Source organism: Taeniopygia guttata, chromosome 22, assembly GCF_048771995.1.
Source record: "Taeniopygia guttata chromosome 22, bTaeGut7.mat, whole genome shotgun sequence".
Classification (NCBI taxonomy): Eukaryota; Metazoa; Chordata; class Aves; order Passeriformes; family Estrildidae; genus Taeniopygia; species Taeniopygia guttata.
Window position 1 is genome coordinate 4173522 of NC_133047.1, and position 20755 is coordinate 4194276.

The 20755-nt window shown below is 52.6% G+C and overlaps 1 protein-coding gene across 1 annotated transcript; it reads left to right on the forward strand.

The window, feature by feature from the left end:
- Positions 1-126: 126 nt before the first annotated feature.
- CDS2 (CDP-diacylglycerol synthase 2) lies at positions 127-19507 on the forward strand. Its single transcript, XM_030289864.4, has 13 exons — positions 127-279; positions 7454-7596; positions 8731-8827; positions 9377-9474; positions 9763-9902; positions 10420-10478; positions 10756-10838; positions 11335-11422; positions 12084-12152; positions 13289-13441; positions 13687-13806; positions 14403-14506; positions 15996-19507. Exons 1-13 carry the CDS (start codon positions 217-219, stop codon positions 16123-16125), a joined length of 1347 nt encoding a protein of 448 aa, XP_030145724.1. The 5' UTR covers positions 127-216; the 3' UTR covers positions 16126-19507.
- The last annotated feature ends 1248 nt before the right edge of the window (positions 19508-20755 follow it).

Sequence of the window (20755 nt, forward strand, 5' to 3'; positions counted from 1 at the left end):
GCGCTCTCTCGCGCCACACATCATGGCAGCCCCCACCATCCGGGCACACCTGGGCGCGGCCATGCCTCTCCCCACTAAACCCCGCCCCCTCGCCCATCCCACGCCTCCCATTGGCCTGACCCCCGCGCAGGCCCCGCCCCCTCGGCGCTATTGGCCGGCGGTCGTGCCGGTGCGGTGTCGCCCCCTGGCGGCGGTGGCGGCGGTGGCGGGTCCGGCATGAGCGAGGCGCGGCTGCGGCCCGGGCGCGGCCCCGGCGGGGCCCGGGAGCCCCAGGACAAGGTGCGGAGCGGCCCCGGGGTACCGCGGGAGCCGAGGGGCGGCAGGGGCCGGGGGGAAGCGGGGAAAGCGGGGGGCGCGGGGCCTGCGCGCCGCCGGGTCCCGGGGGCCCGCGGTGAGGCTGCCGTGAGGGCCCCGCGCTCCGTTCGCCGGCCCCGGGCGGGCGGATCCCGCCTGAGGGGGTTTGGAGCAGCGAGGAGGTCTGGGCGGGGGGGGGGATGGCGCAGGGGGGTCGCGGAGCTTCGCTGAGGGGACAGCGCGGTGGCTGCAAGGGAATGGGGGGGTTCAAACCTGCCCCGGGACCCCCTAAATCATCCCTAAGGAATGACAGGGGGGTTCAAACCTGCCCTGGGACCTCCTAAATAATCCTCAGGGAGTGATGGGGGGGTTCAAACCTGCCCCGGGACCCCCTAAATCATCCCTAAGGAATGACAGGGGGTTCAAACCTGCCCTGGGACCTCCTAAATAATCCTCAGGGAGTGATGGGGGGGTTCAAACCTGCCCCGGGACCCCCTAAATCATCCCTAAGGAATGACAGGGGGGTTCAAACCTGCCCTGGGACCCCCTAAATAATCCTCAGGGAGTGATGGGGGGTTCAAACCTGCCCTGGGACCCGCTAAATCACCCCTCACATCCAAACCTGCCCTTAGGGAAGGGTTTGGGATGTCCTAAATCATCCCTAAGGAATGACAGGGGGTCCAAACGTGCCCTGGGACCCCCTAAATCATCCCTAAGGAAGGACAGGGGGTCCAAACGTGCCCTGGGACCCCTAAATCATCCTCAGGGAGTGATGGAGGGGTTACAAACATCCCCCTAGGGAAGGGTTTCAAATGTCCTGAATCATCCCTAATGACAGGTGGAGTTACAAATCTGCCTTGGGACACCCTAAATCACCCCCAGGGAATGACAGGAGGGTTGGAAACCTTAGGGAAGGGTTTGGGACCTCCTAAACCATCCCTAAGGAATGATGGGGGGGATTCCAAACTTTCCCTTAAGGAAGGGTTTAGGACCTCCTAAACCATCCTTAGGGAATGACAGGGGGGTTACAAAGCTTAGGAAACCTTAGGGGAGGCTTTGGGACCTCCTGAGTGATCCCAGGGAAGGAGCTGGGGGTTCCAGACCCCTCAGGTTCCCTTAGGGAAGGGTTTGGGACCTCCTCAGCCATCCCCAGGGTTTATTGAGGGCTGGCACTGCCTTTCTCTGGAGGGAGAAGTTTCCTTTCCACGGCAGGAGAGGCACAGGGAGCAAACCTGGCTCTGATTCCTTGTGCCATCCCTGCTGTCCCAGCCCCGAGCCTGCCTGGATGCTCAGGGTTTGCTCTGTGAGTCATTTGTCACCCTTTGCCACCCTTTGTCACCCTTTGTCACCCTTTGTCACCCTCTGCCACCTCTGCTCCTGCGCCTCCCCAAGGAGGAGGGGAGCAGGAGGAGCAAACAGTCAGGGAGAACTTTGGGAATGACGTTTGCAGGGTGATGGGGAGCAGCAGTTTTTGTTGTTACCTCAGGCTGGTCCCTCAGCCCCCAGCAGCAGCAAATCGATGTTTTGTCCATTAGTGCACTGCTCAGAGCAGCACCAAACCAGCAGGCAGAGCTCCCTGCAATTTTAATGCCATTTTAATGCCATTTTAATGCCATTTTAATGCCAGTTAAACATCTGCTAGAGGCTGTGCAGGCAGCTTTGGGGGAACTTGGTGGTGCTGATGTGGTCAGGGAGGGATCTGGGACAGACTGGTTCACCCTGGGGTGGCTCTGGGGACTGTGCCTCCCTCACTGGAGCTCTCTGACACTGGGCAAGGAGCTGTGAGATGGCCCCAGCTGTGCAGAGGGTGAGACCTTGAGCTGTGCTCATCTCTGCAGCAGAAAACCTTCAGGGAGTTTTGTATTCCGTTTTTATGTGCTGGGAGCTGGAGGAGTGGCTGCTGCACAACAAACTGGCTGAGCCAGGCTGGGATTGGCTTTAGCTGGGCCTGAGGAAGCTCAGAGGACAATCCTGTGCCCCTGAGGAAGCTCAGAGGACAATCCTGTGCCCCTGAGGACAATCCTGTGCCCCTGAGGAAGCTCAGAGGACAATCCTGTGCCCCTGAGGACAATCCTGTGCCCCTGAGGAAGCTCAGAGGACAATCCTGTGCCCCTGAGGACAATCCTGTGCCCCTGAGGAAGCTCAGAGGACAATCCTGTGCCCCTGAGGACAATCCTGTGCCCCTGAGGAAGCTCAGAGGACAATCCTGTGCCCCTGAAGAAGCTCAGAGGACAATCCTGTGCTCCTGAAGAAGCTCAGAGGACAATCCTGTCCCCCTGAGGAAGCTCAGAGGACAATCCTGTGCCCCTGAGGAAGCTCAGAGGACAATCCTGTCATCTCCAGGCCCTGTTTTCACCTGCATTGAGCCTTCTGAAGGACTCCTGTGACATTTCCTTCCAGCTGGTGACCTGGAGTGTCCTTACTAGAGAGAGTCCACCTTCCTGTTGTGCTGCTCCTCGTAAAAGAGCTCAAACTGACCCGCAGGAGGGAAGGGAAAGAAAGCAGTGAAATGTTCCCAGGCAGCGAGGAGCAGCTCCTCTGGGGTGCTGAACGTGATGTTTGATCACAGAAACAGCAGAGAAATTCCCAAAATCGCCCAATGCAGCTGCAGGGAGGTGCACCAGGGCTGATCCTGGTGGAACCCTCGCTGTGGAGCTCTCCCTGCTGGGTGGCAGGCGTGGATTTCCTGCCCTGCTGTACTGCAGTTGTGTTTTCAGTGCTGGAGGAGAATTCCAGTGGGATGTAAACACCAGGATCGCGCTGGTTTGGGCTTGGTGCCACTTCCCTGGTTTGGCAAGGCACAGGGAGAGGCTGGTTTCACTTTGTGCTGCGCTGCCCTCGCTCGCTGTGCCAGCCCTGGTGTGTCCCTGGGCTGCCTCGGGAGACCCTGGGGTTAAAGATTATAAAAATTAAAGCCCCTTCTGGAAAACTGAGATTTTAATACTGGGGTTGAGGAGGGGAGAGGAATGGGGCAGTTCCCTGGATTTAAATTAGGAATTAAAGCCCTTTGTGGAAAATATTGAGGTTTTCATTACTGGGGTTAAAGAGGAGAGAGGAGTGGGGCAGTTCCCTGGGTGTAAATTAAGGATTAAAGCCCTTTGTGGAAAACATTGAGATTTTCATACTGGAGTTAAAGAGGGGAGAGGAATGGGGCAGTTTCCCCCATGTAAATTAGGAATTAAAACCCTGGAAAATATTGAGGTTTTATTGCTGAGGTTGCTAGGTTTGTATTAATTAAATTAATTGTATTTGCTTGGATCCTGCAGAGGTGCAGCTGGTCCCTTCTGTTCCAGCTCTCTTGCCCAAAAAAGCAACTCCATTTCCCTTTTCAGCATTTATTTTATAACATTTTGTGTCACAGCTTCTTGTTAAAACCTGGCAGGAAGTCTAAATAAGAGTGCCCAGCTCCAAGGAAAGTACCTAAATAATGGCATTTCTGGAGGCAATTTAATCTGCCAGCCTTGGGTACTTAACTGGGTATCCGTGTTGGGCAGAAGATTTTTGGCAGGGAGAGAGAGCAGGCTCGTTTCTATGGCAACTGAGATCATGTCGTGGATATTTGTGTTAAAAACCCGATGAGAAAACCATCTCAGAGCGAGCAGGAATTTCTCACCAGCCTCTGGAAGGAGTGGAGTTGTGTAAAGGAAGCTCAAATAAAGTCAATTTTCTGGGCATCCTTCCTTCAGGGTGATGGAATATCCGTGCTCAGAGCTGTTGGTTTCACAAAGAGGAAAAGTGAGCAGGTATCTGGATTTTCCCAGCTCTGGTTCAGCAGCCCTCGCAGAGATTCGGGCTTGGACTCCTTCTCACCATGACTTGTGCAGGAAGGAACTGGGATAAATTCCCATCTGGATTTTATTCTGCATCCCTTTTTCCCATTATTGTGTAAGAAGCCCTGGGCTCACCTGCAGGCTTGGACAAAACCAACAAAATAACCCCAAACTGGTTAAACCTCCTGGCTGTAGGGCAGGGCCCTGGGGTGGTGACCCTGGAGGGGAGGTGTCCCCAGGGCAGTGCCACAGCTGGGTGGCATCACCCCAGGGTGCTTCAGCTCAGGCTCAAACCCATTAATTAGCACCCACTCAGTTGCTACCGCTGATGATTTGTAGGCTGATGGGGGCAATTTGCATAAAAGGTATAAAAATAGTGTCAATTATCCAGTCCTAGCCTGTGTGTGGCACAATGTCCTTAAAATCTCAGGGATTTGGGGGGATCTGGGGAGGGAGAAGAGCTCATTCCCAGCTCGGGGGGATCTGAGCAGGGACCAGGATATGGCAGGGATGAGGCTGGGCAGGGATCAGGCTTTGGAGGGGATGAGGATGTGACAGGATCAGGATGTGACAGGGATCAGGCTTTGGAAGGGATCAGGATGTGACAGGGATCAGGATGTGACAGGGATCAGGATGTGACAGGATCAGGCTTTGGAAGGGATCAGGCTTTGGAGGGGATCAGGTTTTGGAGGGGATCAGGCTGGGCAGGGATGAGGATGTGACAGGGATCAGGCTTTGGAAGGGATCAGGCTTTGGAAAGGATCAGGATGTGACAGGGATGAAGATGTGACAGGGATCAGGCTCTGGAGGGGATCAGGCTCTGGAGGGGATCAGGTTTTGGAAGGGATAAGGATGTGACAGGGATGAGGCTGGGTGGGGATCAGGCTTTGGAGGGGATCAGGTTTTGGAGTGGTTCAGGATGTGACAGGGATCAGGCTTTGGAGGGGATCAGGCTTTGGGGGGGATCAGGCTTTGGGGGGGATCAGGTTTTGGAGGGGATCAGGCTTTGGGGGGGGATCAGGCTTTGGAGGGGATCAGGACATCAGCTCAGTCCCACCGTTGGATTCCTCATTCCTGGAGCTCTCCTTTCCTCCCCTCTTGGCCAGGAGTGAGGCAGCACAGGAGCTCTGTCCCCTCCTCTGCTCCCTGAGCACTTTGGGAAGCCTCTGATCCTGCAGGCAGGAATCTCCTGCTTTGGCTTTGGGCTGTGAAACTGGGGGTGCTGCTTGGGTCCTTCAGCAGGCTGGGGGCTGTGTGGGGTGAGGGACACTGGGACTGGGTGAGAAACGTGCTGGAGGATCTGTAGTTCAGCCTGGGCACAGGAGAAGCTGAGTTTGGTCTGGCTGGAGCTATTCTGGTTGCTCCCAGGGGAATTCTGCAGAAATCCTTTTATTGGAGAGCACTGCAATGGGAGCAAGCAGCTAAATACAGAGCCCAGATCGCCCAAAGCCTGACCTGTGCTGGGTGGGAGATGCCAAATCTGTGCTCTCCAGGGAGTGTTATCCTTTCCAGTCTCTGCCTGCTGCAGGATGGATGTGTGTTCCCAGCTGAGTGGCACCAGAGCTCTCCAAAATCTGAGCTCCAGATGGGTTTGCTGGGTCAGTTAAAACCCCCTGAGGGAAAAGCCAGGTTGCATTTCACTGCCAAAGCCCCCCAGAGCCGTGTGAGGGCTGGCAGAGGTGTGGGGCAGAGCCAAACCTCCCTCCCAGAGCTGGATGGAAGGAGGAGGTGGCACTGGGTGACACTGGGTGCTGCTGGCTGGAGCTCTGCTCATCCCTGGGAATCATCTCTGACATCACAGAGGTATTTTTAGCTGCCTCCACCTGACAGCACCTCCTTGTCCTTGGCTGATTCCAGAGCCTGGCCTGCAGCCACTGGCAGGGAATAATTACCTTTTCCTGCTTTAAATAAGGGAGCAGCCCCAGCCGTGTTCTGGAGCTCTGCAGACAATGAGGCTTCATCCCCAGAGCCTCGTTGTTGGCAGAGCTGCCAGCATTCAGCAGCTCAGCCCCCCTGAGCTTTTCCTGCAGGCACAGTCACTTTGCAGGAGTTTCCAGAGGCCAAGGGCAGGGACTCTGCCTGGCTGGATGCTCCCCAGGCATGGCCTTTTCCTTCCCTGCAGGAGCAGGACGGAGCTGTGCTGCTGGGGCTTTGTCCCTGCTCAGGGGCTGGGCCAGGGGAAGAGCCAGGACTCACCTGGGATCCCCTTCCCAGGCCTGGCAGGGCTGGGTTTGTTCAGCCCCAGGCCCAGGACTTGGCTCAGGGCTGGCTGGGAGCAGCCCTGGGGCAGGGCAAGTGTGGGACCCAGCACATCCCCCTGGCTGGCTCCAGACCCTGCCAACTCTGTGTGAGGAATTACAGCCACAAGGGCTTGAGTAGTGTGGTAGGTGAGTTAACACAGGGTGAAAAAGTAGAATTTTGGGGTGTTTAGAATGGGGTTCAGGGGTACAAGATGGAGGAATTTGAGCATGTCCTGACCTCCTTCTTCTTCTTGCCCTCCATGTCTTACTGTGCTGGTGACACTTTTCTGTTGGTTTAAGGTAGAGACACACTGTCCAACATAAATGACAGATATTGGCGTGTTATTGTAAATGTAGCACATGTAGTTTTTGGTATAAAATAGTAACACCACCCCAAGGGGGTGGGAGTCTGTCACAGACTGACCTGCTGGACAGAGCTCCTGGAGAAAGCAGTGTTATAGATAAGAAAAATAAACAACCTATAGATAAGAGAAAATAAACAATAAAAATAAACACCAATAAGAGCAGCTGACCCTGCTTTGGGCATTCTGACTTCTCTGGCTGCATGGGCTGGGCAGCAGGGATTTTACATTCCTGGGTCAGCTCCTGCAGAGCCCGAGAGGCACAGCAGTGTCCCTGTGCAGAGCTGGGCTTCTCCTGGCACAGGGGATGCCTGGCCCAGGGTGATAAGCTGGGCTCTTCCTCCTCAGGGTTATTTTTAGTGTCCTCAAGCAGCGGCGCCTCAGAAGTCTGTCTGCAAGCCTGGAGCCTGCCCGCTTGGAGGCCTTCCTTCCTGGCTGATTTGGGCAGTGCTACATTCTCTGACACCTGCCTGGGGACTGGGACCTTGTGAAAATTCCTGCTAACAAGCCCTGGAGCGCCCAGAGATGCTCATTAATCAGCCTGGAGGTGTCTGTGGCTGTGCAGGGGGAGCAGGCCCTGTTCTGTGCCTGCTGCTGAGGCTGAGGGACCCCCAGAGCCCTCCTGGATGCCACTGAAACACCTGAGGGTGCTTCTCGTGTGTTTAGGCCTGGTGATAGCCAGGGTATTTCCTTCTCCTCCCTCCCTGGTGCGGAAGCAGAGTGCTGGTGAGTGCTGGGGCCAGCCCAGAGTGGCTGCTAAGGCTCCTTGGCTCTGTTTGTGCTGCAGGAGTCAGAGTCTGAGAACAGGCTGGATGGAGAGACAGCGTCCGACAGCGAGAGCAAGTCCGAGTTCGGGGGCTCCTCCCCAGTGCCAACCTCAGATGACACCCCAGAGGTGCTGAACAGGGCCCTCTCCAACCTGTCCTCGAGGTAAAACACTCCCTGGGCAGGGCCCTGTCCATCCATCCCTGTCCATCCATCCCTGTCCATCCATCCCTGTCCATCCATCCCTGCCCATCCATCCCTGCCCATCCATCCCTGCCCATCCATCCCTGCCCATCCATCCCTGCCCATCCATCCCTGCCCATCCATCCCTGTCCATCCATCCCTGTCCATCCATCGTGTCCATCCATCGTGTCCATCCATCCCTGTCCATCCATCGTGTCCATCACAGTTTCATTCCAACATCTGGTATTTATAGAATTCTAAAGGTGACCGTGGATTGGAGGATGGAATCACCACCTCCCCAACCACACTGGTCCAAAGATCAATCAATCCTTTCTCTCCACCCACAGAGAAATATGTAAATTATTCTATTTTTACATGAAATTGTGTGGGAACTCTGATTCTTAAATATGTCAACTTTATCAGAAGGTTTAAAGTTTTATGAGAACTTTAAAACTTCCAAAAGAACTATAAAAGAAAACACTTTTAACAATCAGGGCAACAGGGAGGGGGCAGGATTTGGGTGGGAGGGGAGGGGACAGAGCAGTGCTGGGTCCTGGCAGGTCCAGGAGCTCGTGGGGGGCTTTGACAGCAGAGGTTTGAGCTGGGGGGCTCAGCCCCTGCTGTCACTCTGATCACCCTGAGCTCTGCAGGAGTGCTGGAGGAGCTGCACTGGAGGGGCTGGAGTTGGGAAGGAGCTGGGGATGTTCTCCACAGTCTGCCTGGGAGGAAATGTTTGTGTCACTGCAGGAGGTGTCACTTCCCTGGGCGTGGGAGAGGCTCCCAGCAGGAGGGTCCAGCAGCCAGGGGCCATCTCTCCTCCTGGAGAGGGGGAACGCTCCCCATTTTTTGGGAATTCACCCTGCAGCTTGTCCGAGGGGTGGGAAAGCTGCAGAGCAGGAGCAGAGGCTGCCCTGGGAGGTGCTCAGCTCTCTGCATTCACTGCAGCTGCTGCAGCCAGGCCTTCATCAGCACATCGAGGCCTCTGTGCACCACTGAGAGGAAATTTGGGGTTTCCAGGGCTCACTTTCCTTCCTGAGGCACACAGAGAGCAGAAGTTTCTGTGGCTGCTTTGCTCTGCCTTGTCTTTCTCTGATGTTTTCCTTCTCCGTGGCCCAGATGGAAGAACTGGTGGGTGAGGGGCATCCTCACGCTGGCAATGATCACCTTCTTCTTCATCATCATCTACCTGGGCCCCATGGTCCTGATGACGATTGTAAGTGCTCCAGGGAGGTGTCCTGACCTTCCCTGCAGCAGGGGGAGGCTGCTGGGGAGCTCAGGGCCCCGTGTTCCAGAGATCCTGGGTTCCTCTGTCCCTGGAGGAAACCTGGGAGGAATCTGCTGCTCAGTATTTGCAGCTCACACGAGGGTGTGTGCTCAGGGAAAAACAACACCCTGAGCATCCCAGGTGGGACTGGGAGGGAAAAGTCACAGCCTGAGCTTCCCTTGGGAGGGAAAAACTCCATCCTGAGCATCCCAGGTGGGATTGGGAGGGAAAAGTCACAGCCTGAGCTTCCCTTGGGAGGGAAAAATGACACCCTAAGCATCCCAGGTGGGATTGGGAAGGAGAAATGGCACCCAGAGTTTCCTGGGGGGGACTGGGAGGGAAAATCTCCACCCAGAGTTTCCTGGGGGGGACTGGGAGGCTCCTGCAGGGCTGGTGGCTGCTGGAGGAGCAGGTGCCCCGCAGGTGCTGCTTTGTCCCCTCAAGGGCAGAGGTGTGGAGCCCACGGGGGGTTCAGTGCCTGCTGTCCTCCCTGTGCAGGTGATGTGTGTGCAGATCAAATGCTTCCACGAGATCATCACCATTGGCTACAACGTCTACCACTCCTACGACCTGCCCTGGTTCAGGACGCTCAGCTGGTGAGTGAGGGGCTCTCACCTGGAATTCCTTCCCAAAACCCCACTAACCCACCCCAAAACCCCACTAACCCACCCCAAAACCCCACTCACCCACCCCAAAACCCCACTAACCCCACTCCTGCTGTGTGTGAATTATTTCCCTCCTTTCCCAGGTTGGTGTGCGAATTACTTCCCCTCTCCCCAGGCATTTCCAGCTGTGTGTGAATTATTTCCCCCAGCTGTGTGTGAATTATTTCCCCTCTCCCCAGGTATATTTTGCTGTGTGTGAATTATTTCCCACCTCCCCAGGTACTTCCTGCTGTGTGTGAATTATTTCTTCTACGGGGAGACGGTGACAGATTATTTCTTCACGCTGGTGCAGAGGGAGGAGCCGCTGCGGATCCTCAGCAGATACCATCGCTTCATCTCCTTCGCCCTCTACCTGACAGGTGGGCACGGGGGGGAGATCTGCCAGGGGGAGATGTGCCAGGTGGGCAGCAGGGATGGATCTGACCTGCCAGGTGGGCAGCAGATCTGACCTGCCTGGGCACAGAACCCCCTTTGCTTCCCGGGGATGCCACCATGGCCACTCTTGCTTTGGTTGTGGAAAATCCTCGAAACGAGGAGAAAACCCCAAAATCTTCATGGGGCCCCCAAATGGTTCACAGGCAATACACTTTATATATAATATTTATATTTATATTTAAATATTATTTACTTAAATATATTTTTGTTTGAAAGTCTGACACATATTTATATATAAATACAATAATACATATTATCCATACACAATACATATTATATATATAATTGTTCTAATTTTATTTAAATATAATCAGTATATAAATACATTATCAATATAAGATACAAATAAAAGAATATTTGATTGAAATCTAACCCAAGGAGTTTGGGTTCCTGGCTGTGGGAGGAATTGCCAGCTCTGACTTTGCTCCTGTCTCCCCTCAGGTTTCTGCATGTTTGTGCTGAGCCTGGTGAAGAAGCACTATCGCCTGCAGTTCTACATGGTGAGTAAATCCGGGCTCTGGGGGGGCTACAATTCATGTTTTGGTGAGGTTAAAATTCATGTTTTGGTGAGGTGAAATCAATACTTTAGTGAGGTTAAATGGGGCTGGAAGGGCTCAGCCAGGAGCGCAGCCTCTGCTCAGCTCCTCCTCAGTGAGAGGCGCTTCGGGAGCTCGGTGCCAGGAGAGCCCAGCCCAGGAGGCCTGGCCCTGCTCCTGTGCTAATTAACAAATGGCTAACGAGGAAATTAACGAGCGTGGGCGCTGTGCTCTCCTGCAGTTCGGCTGGACCCACGTCACGCTGCTGATCGTGGTCACCCAGTCCCACCTCATCATCCACAACCTCTTCGAGGGCATGATCTGGTGAGTTCTGCTGCGCCCGAGCTGCTGGGGAAAACCATGTTTTTTCTGGGATCCCTGTGTTCTGCTGGAATCTCTGGTTTTTCTGGGATCCCTGTGTTCTCCTGGAATCTTTGTGTTCTCCTGGAATCTTTGTGTTCTCCTGGAATCTTTGTGTTCTCCTGGGATCCCTGTGTTCTCCTGGAATATCTGTGTGTTTTCTGGGATCCCTGTGTTCTCCTGGGATATCTGTGTTTTTTCTGGGATCCCTGTGTTCTCCTGGCATCCTTGTGTTTTGGAAGTTACCCCAAAGGAGTTGGGATCCCAGAGGAGTTCTCCCACAGGAGTTCTCCCACAGGAGCGATCCCAATCCCAGAGGAATATTGCACAGGAGTGATCCCAATCCCAGAGGAATATTGCACAGGAGTGATCCCACAGGAACACCCCTCTGGGGTGACCCCAATCCCAGCCCCACCGGGGTGATCCCAGCCCCGACCCCATGCGCGCGCTGTCCCCGCAGGTTCATCGTGCCCATCTCCTGCGTGATCTGCAATGACATCATGGCCTACATGTTCGGCTTCTTCTTCGGCCGCACGCCGCTCATCAAGGTGGGCACGGCGGGCTGGGGGGATTTGGGGGGATTTTGGGGGGATTTTGGGGCATTTGGGCTCTTTGGGCTCCCCCAGCTCCTGCTCCGGGGCCTCCTTGGCTCTGGAGCCAGGCTCTGATCAGTCCTGGTGGCATCCCAGCCTTTGAGGCTGGCATTTTATTTATTTTATTTTATTTTATTTTATTTTATTTTATTTTATTTTATTTTATTTTATTTTATTTTATTTTATTTTTTATTTTATTTTTTATTTTATTTTATTTTGGTTTATTTTATTATATTTTGCTTTATTTTATTATATTTTGCTTTATTTTGTTTTGATTTATTGTGTTGAATTTTATTTTATTTTATTGGATTGAATTTTATTGAATTTTATTTAAAATTAAATTTATTTTATTTAGATTTTTTGTTGTTTTCTATTTTATTGCATTTTATTTAATTGTATTTAATGTTACTGAATTTTTTTTATTTTACTGAATTTTATTTAATTGAATTATATTTAATTGAATTTACCTAATTAAATTAAATCATTGAATCATCAAGGTTGGGAAGATGATTGAGTCCAGCAGTTGTTGTGTAATTTGTGTGTAATTTGAATTTTTGAATAATTTAATTTTTAAAAAAATATTTTTATTTCTCTATTTTATTTGTCTCGCTGGCAGCTCTCCCCAAAGAAGACCTGGGAGGGTTTTATTGGAGGATTTTTCTCCACCGTTCTCTTTGGATTGCTGGTGAGTGTCCGTCGTGGTTCTTCCTCCACGGAGCTTCCCTTTCCTGGGCTGTTCTGGTTAAAAATGCAGTCAGCTTTTGATCTGTCAGGGATTTCACCTTTTCTGGCTGCCAGCGTTGGAATTTTTCAGATATTTCCCCTTTTTTGGTCCCAGGGTTGAATCTGTGTCAGATATTTCCCTTTTTTTCATCCCAGAGTTGGAATCTCTGTCAGATATTAAACTATTCTTGCTGCCAGGGTTGAATTTCTGTCAGATATTTCCCCTTTTTTGGTCCCAGAGTTTGAATTTCTCAGCTATTTCCTTTTTTTCTGCTCCCAGGGTTTGAATCTCTGTCAGATATTGAACTTTTCGTGCTGCCAGGGTCTGAGGTGGTCCCTGGCTGTGCAGGCACTGCTGGAGCCCGGACTTGCAGGGAGTTTTTAACCCCTGTGATGGCAATAATTGACATTTCCCTCTGCTGCTGTAGGGTGGGGCTGTGTTGGAGGGAATTGCTCACTCCTGGAGTGCTGTGCCCTGGTTTTGTGACCCTCTGGGCCTTTTTGGGGCTGTGTTTGAGGGAATTCCTTGCTCCTGGAGTGCCCTTAGCCAATTACTGCCACTCACTAATTACTCAGCTGTTGTAAATGCAGGCGAACACAATGGGAAGAAATGCTGATGTCTGACTCAATTCAAAAGGCTGAATGATTTCTTTATTATAACTATGCTAAAATACATTTATATCCTATATAAAGGAGATAGTAAAACTACAAACCTGCTTTTTCTAACTCCCAAATCTAACTCCTCACAACTCCTGACCCTCTGAGAGTCCAGCCCCAGGCGGGTTGGATTGGATTGGCCACCAGGCTCAAACAATCCTCACCAGAATCCAGCCAAGCACTCACCCCAGGTAAACAATTCTCCAAACACATTCCACATGGGAAAAACAAGGAGCAGAAATGGAAATTGTTTTCTCTTTCTTTCTGTCTCTATGAAAACTCCTGAGAGGGGGAGAGATGTGCTGCCACACTCAGCCGTGCCCTCAGTGAGGCTGGGCGAGCGCTCCCTCCTCCCTCAGCTCCTTGCAGGGCCTCTCCCCTGGAGGCAGCCCTGAGGAAAACACGAGTTCTGCTCTTTCTCTCCCCTCTCTCTCCCTGGAGCTGTCCTACGTGATGTCGGGGTACCGCTGCTTCACCTGCCCCGTGGAGTTCAACAACGACACCAACAGCTTCACGGTGGACTGCGAGCCCTCGGAGCTCTTCCAGCTGCAGGAGTACAACGTGCCCGTGGGGCTGCACTCCGTGCTGGGCTGGGTACGACCCTCTGTGCCCCTGATTGTTGGTTTTGGGGTGGGATTGGCGAGGGGAGAGCGGGGCTGTGTTTGTCAGCACAGGAGGAGCGGAGGGTCCCAAAGGAGCCATCCCAAATCCGGGGGTGTGAACCCACCTGAAAGCCAGCGGAGCTGCAGCCTGGGGGCACGGGAGAGGGGCAGGCTGTGAGGTGCTGCTGTGTGGTGAGTGTGTTCTACACTGACAGTGCTGCTGTGTCTGTGCTGCAGAAAACCGTGCGGATGTACCCGTTCCAGATCCACAGCATCGCCCTGTCCACCTTCGCCTCCCTCATCGGGCCCTTCGGCGGCTTCTTCGCCAGTGGCTTCAAGAGGGCCTTCAAAATCAAGGTGAGGAGGGGCTTTTGGGGGGCACGGAGGTTTTGAGGGTGTCACAGAGGTTTTGGGGGGGCACAGAGGTTCTGGGGAGGAGACACAAAGTGGGTGCTGCCCCTCGAGGCAGTCCCAGAGCTCCAGGGGAAGGGAGCTTTGTTCAGACACAGATAAAATGCTGGAACAGGAGCTGGGTTTTTTGACCAAAAGGGAAGAGACCTTAAGAGTTTAAGTGTGACATTCTCAACCCTGCTGTGGTGCAGGCAGGGGAAGGAAGCCCCGGCAGGAAATTGTGCAATCTGGGGTGTCCCTTGATGTCTTGGAGGCTGGTTTCACATACAAACAGCCTGGGCTCAGTTAAGATGCCTTGAAAGGCAAGGCAGGGTGGCAGCAGATAAACATTTGCCTTCCCTGAGCTTGGAGCAGCAGAGCTGAGTTGAGCCTTGCTGCCCCTCAGGCTCCAGCAGCCCCAGAAAGGAGAAACTTGCAGAAGCAGGGAGCTGTTAGCCCAGACGTGGTGGGACTCTGCCTTTGGGGCAGGGGTGATGTGGTGTGGGGCACCAGAGCAGCACAGGTGCTGGGGAGGGCTCAGGGGCATCCCTCTACTCTGCCAGGACTTTGCCAACACCATCCCGGGCCACGGGGGCATCATGGATCGCTTCGACTGCCAGTACCTGATGGCCACCTTTGTCAACGTCTACATCGCCAGCTTCATCAGGTGATGCTGCTTCCGGGGCTCACAGGGGCTTCATTAACTCTTCATTACTCTGTTTTTGTTAAGAATCCCATTGTTTGATAGACAGCCACCATACAGGTAGACACAACTGGTCCTTTACTTAAAACTTGATTACTGTTGGTTGTCGCTACTGGGCACAAAATGAAGTTTGGTAAGTTAAAAGGAGAAAAAGAGAAAGTTTTATTCCAGCATCTGGTATTTATAGAATTCCAAAAGGGACCGTGGATTGGAGGATGGAATTATCACCTCTCCAACCACACTGGTTAAACCAACAGTCCATCAATTCTCTCCTCCCACAAAGAATGCAAAACAATCATTATTTACATGAACAGTGTGTGAGAAATCCAGTAGAAATATGTAAACATTATCAGAAGGCTAAAGTTTTATGAGAACTTTAAAACTTTGAAAAGAACTATAAAAGGAAACCTAACACTTTTAAAAATCAGGGCAACAATTGGTTAATTAACAAACCACTCTGTGGTGGACAAACCTTCATAACACGTTCCACATGCTCAGAACCCAGGTGCAGCAAGGTAAGAATTGTTTCTGGTTCTTTTAAAACTCTGACCTTCTCCCAGCCTTTCCCAGCACAGTGCCTGGGGAAAGTTGTGTTTTGCTATTGGACACCAAATGCGTACACAGAAGAAGAGAAAGTTTTATTTGAACATCTGATATTTATAGAATTCCAAAGGTGACTGTGGATTGGAGGATGGAATCACCACCTCTCCAACCACGCTGGTCCAAAGATCAATCAACCCTTTCTCTCCACCCACAGAGAAATATGAAAACTATTCTATTTATACATGAAATCATGTGGGAGCTCTGACTCTCAAACATGCAAACATGATCAGAAGGCTGAGAAGTTTTTTGACAACTTTAAAACTTCCAAAAGAGCTATGAAAGAAAACACTTATAAAAATCAGGGCAACAGTTGTGTTTGTCCCTGTGGCCAGGGAGCTGCTGGCTCAGGGGAGCCCTGCTGGGCCTTCCTGGCTGGGCTGGGGGCTCCTGAGCTCTCTGACAGCTGGAACAGCTGGAAATGCAGGGCAGAGGGAGCTGGGGTCCTCAGCAGAGCTGGGAATGCACCCCTCAGTGAAACAGGCTGAAAACTTAGCAAGGTAGAAATCTGCATTTAGGTGAAATATGAATTATGCTTGCTAGCATAAGTAAAATATGCTGCTTAGTCTGGTAGCTCTGCAGCTTTAGTAAAAACTGCCCCAACTGAGGGGAAAAAAAAGTGAATTTCCAGGCTGAAGAGATAAAAGAAGCTCCTCAGACTTTAAAACAGACAGGAGAAGGTGACCCAGGAGTTCTTTCTGTGCTTTCTAATAAAACCAGCTGCAAGAGTAGAATCTGGGCTCCCAGGGGAAGGGACAGCGGGAACGCTCTGGAATTGCCCTGGGGAAGCCCAGCAGAGCAGGGAAGGTTCTGGAATCCCCTCAGCCCCTGCTGACCTGGCTCTGTGTTGCAGGGGCCCCAACCCCAGCAAGCTGCTGCAGCAGTTCCTGGCGCTGCGGCCGGAGCAGCAGCTGCACATCTTCAACACGCTGAGAGCTCACCTGGCCGAGCGGGGAGTGCTGGGCAGCCCCGAGGAGGCGTAGGCTGGACAGGACTGACTCTGCCTCCTCTGCCCTGCCTGCCTCCAGAGCAGGGCCCCACTTCACTGTAACTCTTCTTCCTTCCTTGGTAAATGTTCGCATCCGTGGTTTATTTTATTTTAATTTTTTTTTTTTCTAAATAATATATTTATAGAGCTTTGGTTCAAACGAGCAAATCTGGGATTTGTGGCTGAGAAGGAGTTGAGGCTGGGGAGGGCTGGGTGGGGCAGGAGGGGGTGGCTGTGCTGCTGGAGTGTTCTGGCCCTGCTGGGATGTTCTGGTTCCTGCTGGGATGTTCTGGCCCTGCTGGGATGTTCTGGTTCCTGCTGGGATGTTCTGGTCCACCTGGGATATTCTGGTTCCTGCTGGGATGTTCTGGTTCCTGCTGGGATGTTCTGGTTCCTGCTGGGATGTTCTGGTTCCTGCTGGGATGTTCTGGCCCTGCTGGGATGTTCTGGCCCTGGGGACAGTGGGAGCTGTCCCGGCAGGACCTGCCTGGCACAGGGAGGAGGATCTGTGCCAGCCCAGCCCCATTTCCCCTGCAGCCCCTCCTGCAGCGCCTCTCACATTCCCTCCCTGCTGCGCTGCTGCAAATCCCATTTTTGTAGCCAGTGAAAGCAGAAACTGGGCACGGGGAGCTGAGGAAGTGGCAGCTCTGTGGGGAACGTGGGAGGTTCAGATTCCTCCAAAACCCAGGGACGTGAATGAGTTTTTGAGAGTTCCACTGAGCAATTCCTGCCAGCTGAGAACAACTTCCGAACACCTTGGTTTGTTTCCCCCTTTAAATAACCTTTAGAAACCACACTTCTTCCTTTCCCCAAGCTGGGAAAGCCCAGAGTGGGATGTTTGCAGGAGCCTGGGGAGCATTTCCAGCCTTGCTGGGTGGGCTCCAGCTGCAGCTGGGTTTGTTTTCTTTCAGGGATCATGTCTGTCTGTTACTTGAGTTGTAGAAGTCGTGCTGCTGAGTTTCCCAAGGTCTGTGTTGCATTTCAGTCCGGGTTCATTTCTCTGCAGGCTTCTGTCCTGCTTTGCTCACTGAATCTTGTCAGAAGTAGTTTGTACTTTAGAGCTGCAGGCTTCATTGAAGTACTTTCCTTTATTTTGTCATACTTTTTTATTATTTAAAAACGAGAGCCCTAAAGATTGTAAAACTTTGCTTTTTTTTTTTTTTGGTAACCAGATAGTGAAAACATCCCCATTTACACCTCGTGCAATGTTCCCAAACACGAGGTGACTCTGATTTTCCTTCTTTCCATAGTTTGTGCATGGGAGAGAGAAACTTTCCCTTATTTTAACCTGGGGAATGAGTGACAGGGAGCGCTTCTGCAGAGTTTTCAAGCAGCTGCTGCCACAAACCTTTAGCCACACGTGAGCCCTGCCCCTGCTGCGAGCTGGCTTGGCATCCACAGAGAATAAACCACCTGAAAACGCCCCAAACCCAGAGCTCTCACCCCACATTCTGGTTTGATTTAGCCTGAGTGTGTGTGAGCACACAGCACAGGGCCCAGCCTCTCCTGCAGTGCTGGTGGGCAGGAGCTTTGTGCCCAGCTCAGGTGTTTGGAGGTGGGCACGGGCTGAGGAGCAGCTCAGCTCTTACAGAGCTCTCAGTGCTGCTGGTGAGGCTCTGCACGAGCAGCTCAGGGCTGCCCTGGTGTCCAGGCACATTCCTCCTGCATTTCTCCTGGGGCTGCTCCCTTCCAGCTGGGTCAGGTTCATGCTCTGGCGATGGAACAGCTCTGGTGCAAGCCCCTGAGATGGAAAGTGCAGGGGAGAAGGGAGATGCTGCCATGGCACCTTCCCTGGCAGTGCCAGGGCCTGGACCTGCTGGGCTCTCTGGCTTCTCCCTGCCCTTGCCAGAATCCCTTCTTGCGGCTGCTGCTCCCAGGCAGGAGTGACAGTGCTGATGGAGATCCCAAAGCTGTGCTCTGTCCCCAGTGAGAAATCCCTGGTGGCTCTTTAGTCTCCTGCTGCTGTGCTTTAACCCTTTTGTTGCTGCTGTGCCCAGCAGGGCAGAGCTTTGCTGCAGTTTGGGGCAGGGCTGGGCTGCCAGTGCTGGCTGTGGGCACTGGAGGGCAAAGCAGCTCCACGGAGCAGCTGGGAGAGCAGCAGAGCTCTGCCTGTGGGTGGCTGCCCTGCTCACAACGGCCTGACCTGGAACTGGCTCTGTGGTGAGAAATGGGCTGACTGGAAATTAATTCTGTGATGAGAAATGGCCTGGTCAGAAATGCCCTGATGAGAAAATACCCTGATCAGAAATGCCCTGATCAGACATTCGTTGATGAGAAAATTCCCTGATGAGAAAATTCCCTGATCAGACATTCCCTGATCAGAAAATGCCCTGATCAGACATTCCCTGATCAGAAAATGCCCTGACCAGCTTTGTTCCTGCCTCCTCCCTCCAAACCTGCCTGGGAAGGGTTTCCTGCATGGAAAAAATCCCTTAAAAGCCATGAAAGAGTGGGAGCAGTGGGTGCAGGGAGGAGGGGAGGGAGGGAGCTGGGGTGTGGATGGAGGGGGGTTAAAATCCTGTCCTGCTCCTTTGCCGTGGGCAGGGAATCTCCTGCAGGTCTGGTCTGGCACTGCCAGGGGTGGGGTTTGGGAAGGATGGGAAGGTTTGGGAAGGTTTGGGAAGGATGGGAAGCTGCTGCTCCTGGCTGCTTTGGCTGGTTCTGGGCTGGAGCTGGTGCTCAGGGATGTGCAGCAGCCCTGCAGGGCCCTGGGGATGCAGCAGCTGCAGGAATTTGGGTGTGGAGGGCACACAGGGACCCCGGGGACGGGGCAGTTCTGCAGCTGCAGGGCTGGAGCTCAGCCTGGCACAGGAAAAGGTTCAGGGCAGGGAAGGGCAGAGCAGGAGAGGGGAGCTGGTGCCAGCTGGGGTTTGTGTGTGGGATGGGAGGAGAGGACAGGACCCCGTGGCAAGGTCCCAGGCTGGCACGGGAGCCACCAGTGTCCCTGGCCACCAGCCAGGGAGGTGGCAGTGCCATGGGGAGGGGACGCTGGGCACCCCCAGGTGTTTTTAGGGGCTGCTTGGGTTTGGACAAGGGTTGGGCCAGGTCTGTGGACACCGGGGTGGGAATTCTGCTTTTCCCTGCCTGGCTGCAGCCCCTGCAGCCCTGTGCAGCCCATGCAGCTCCTGCAGCCCTGTGCAGCCCCTGCAGCCCTGTGCAGCCCCTGCAGTCCTGTGCAGCCCCAGCTCTGCAGCCTGGCCTGTTCTTTCTCTGTGCATCGTCCTTCTGGTTCCAGTTCTAGCTGCACTCGTAGAGTTGCCTTCCTTTGACCGAATGTTGGAATGTGAAATATTGTATATTTTAAAGTATTTACCCTATTTATATACTGTATGTTACTGTTAAATAAATATAAATTCCATTACCCGCGGGGAGTTTCATTCAGTGCTCTGGCTGCTCATTTCCAGGCTGACATTCCCTCATTCCCTGGGCTCTCCTTCCCGGGGGATTTCCTGGAGGGGGGCAAGGACACATCCCGAGGGGTCCCACGTTCCCCGTGGGGTTTGTGGTGACCCCACAGGCCCAGGCTGCCCCTGGTGGGTGCTGGCGCTGCTCCCCTGCAGACCCAGCACCATTCATCACCTGCAGCGTTCACCGGGAGTGGGAAACCCCTGGGAGCTCCTCTTGCCCCAAGTCCCTCCTTCATCCCAGCCCTCGCCGGGGTCAGCAGGGCAGAACCCTCTGTTCGCACAGCAAAATCCTATTTTTAGCTCTGCTGCTGTTTTGTCTGTTTTTCTGACTTATCAGCTCAGCCTCAGCTGCCTCTCGGGGCTTCCTGTCCCTGCAGAGCAGCAGCAGAGCTCGGTGGAAGCCCCAGCAGGTGCCTCCAGAGCAGCTCCCACCTCCCACAGGGGCAGCAGTGCTCAGTATTCAGCAATATTCAGTATTCAGCAATATTCAATATTCAGCAGTGCTCAATATTCAGCAATATTCAGTATTCAGCAATATTCAATATTCAGTAGTGCTCAATATTCAGCAATATTCAGTATTCAGCAATATTCAATATTCAGCAATATTCAGTATTCAGCAATATTCAGTATTCAGCAGTGCTCAATATTCAGCAATATTCAATATTCAGCAGTGCTCAATATTCAGCAATATTCAATATTAGCAATGTTCAATATTCAGCAGTGTTCAATATTCAGTAATATTCAATATTAGCAATGTTCAATATTTAGCAACATTCATCAATATTCAATATTCATCAATATTCAGTGCACAGCAATGTTCACTATTCAGCAATATTCAATACTCAGCAGTGTTCAATATTCAGCATTTTGGTTCACCTTGGGCTCATTTTGGGACCATTTTGGTTAATTTGGGTGCAGCCCTGGCTGGGCTCTCGTGCTGCCCGAGGTGGATCCATTTTGAATAAATCCCTGATTTATTCTGTAACTGCCCCAGCTCAGCACTGCTGGAGCCTCTGGGGCTCAGAGCAGCTCCATCATTGTTGTGGGATTTGTGGAATCCGTTTCCTGCAGCTCTGACCCAGCTCTGCCTGCTTTTAGCAGGGCCAGGTTTTGTGGAAATTTATCTTAGAATGAGTTAAATAACTAATTGTGTTATCAAATGTATATGATTTTATAAAATGTAGTTAGATTAAATAATACAATATTTATAAAATTAGT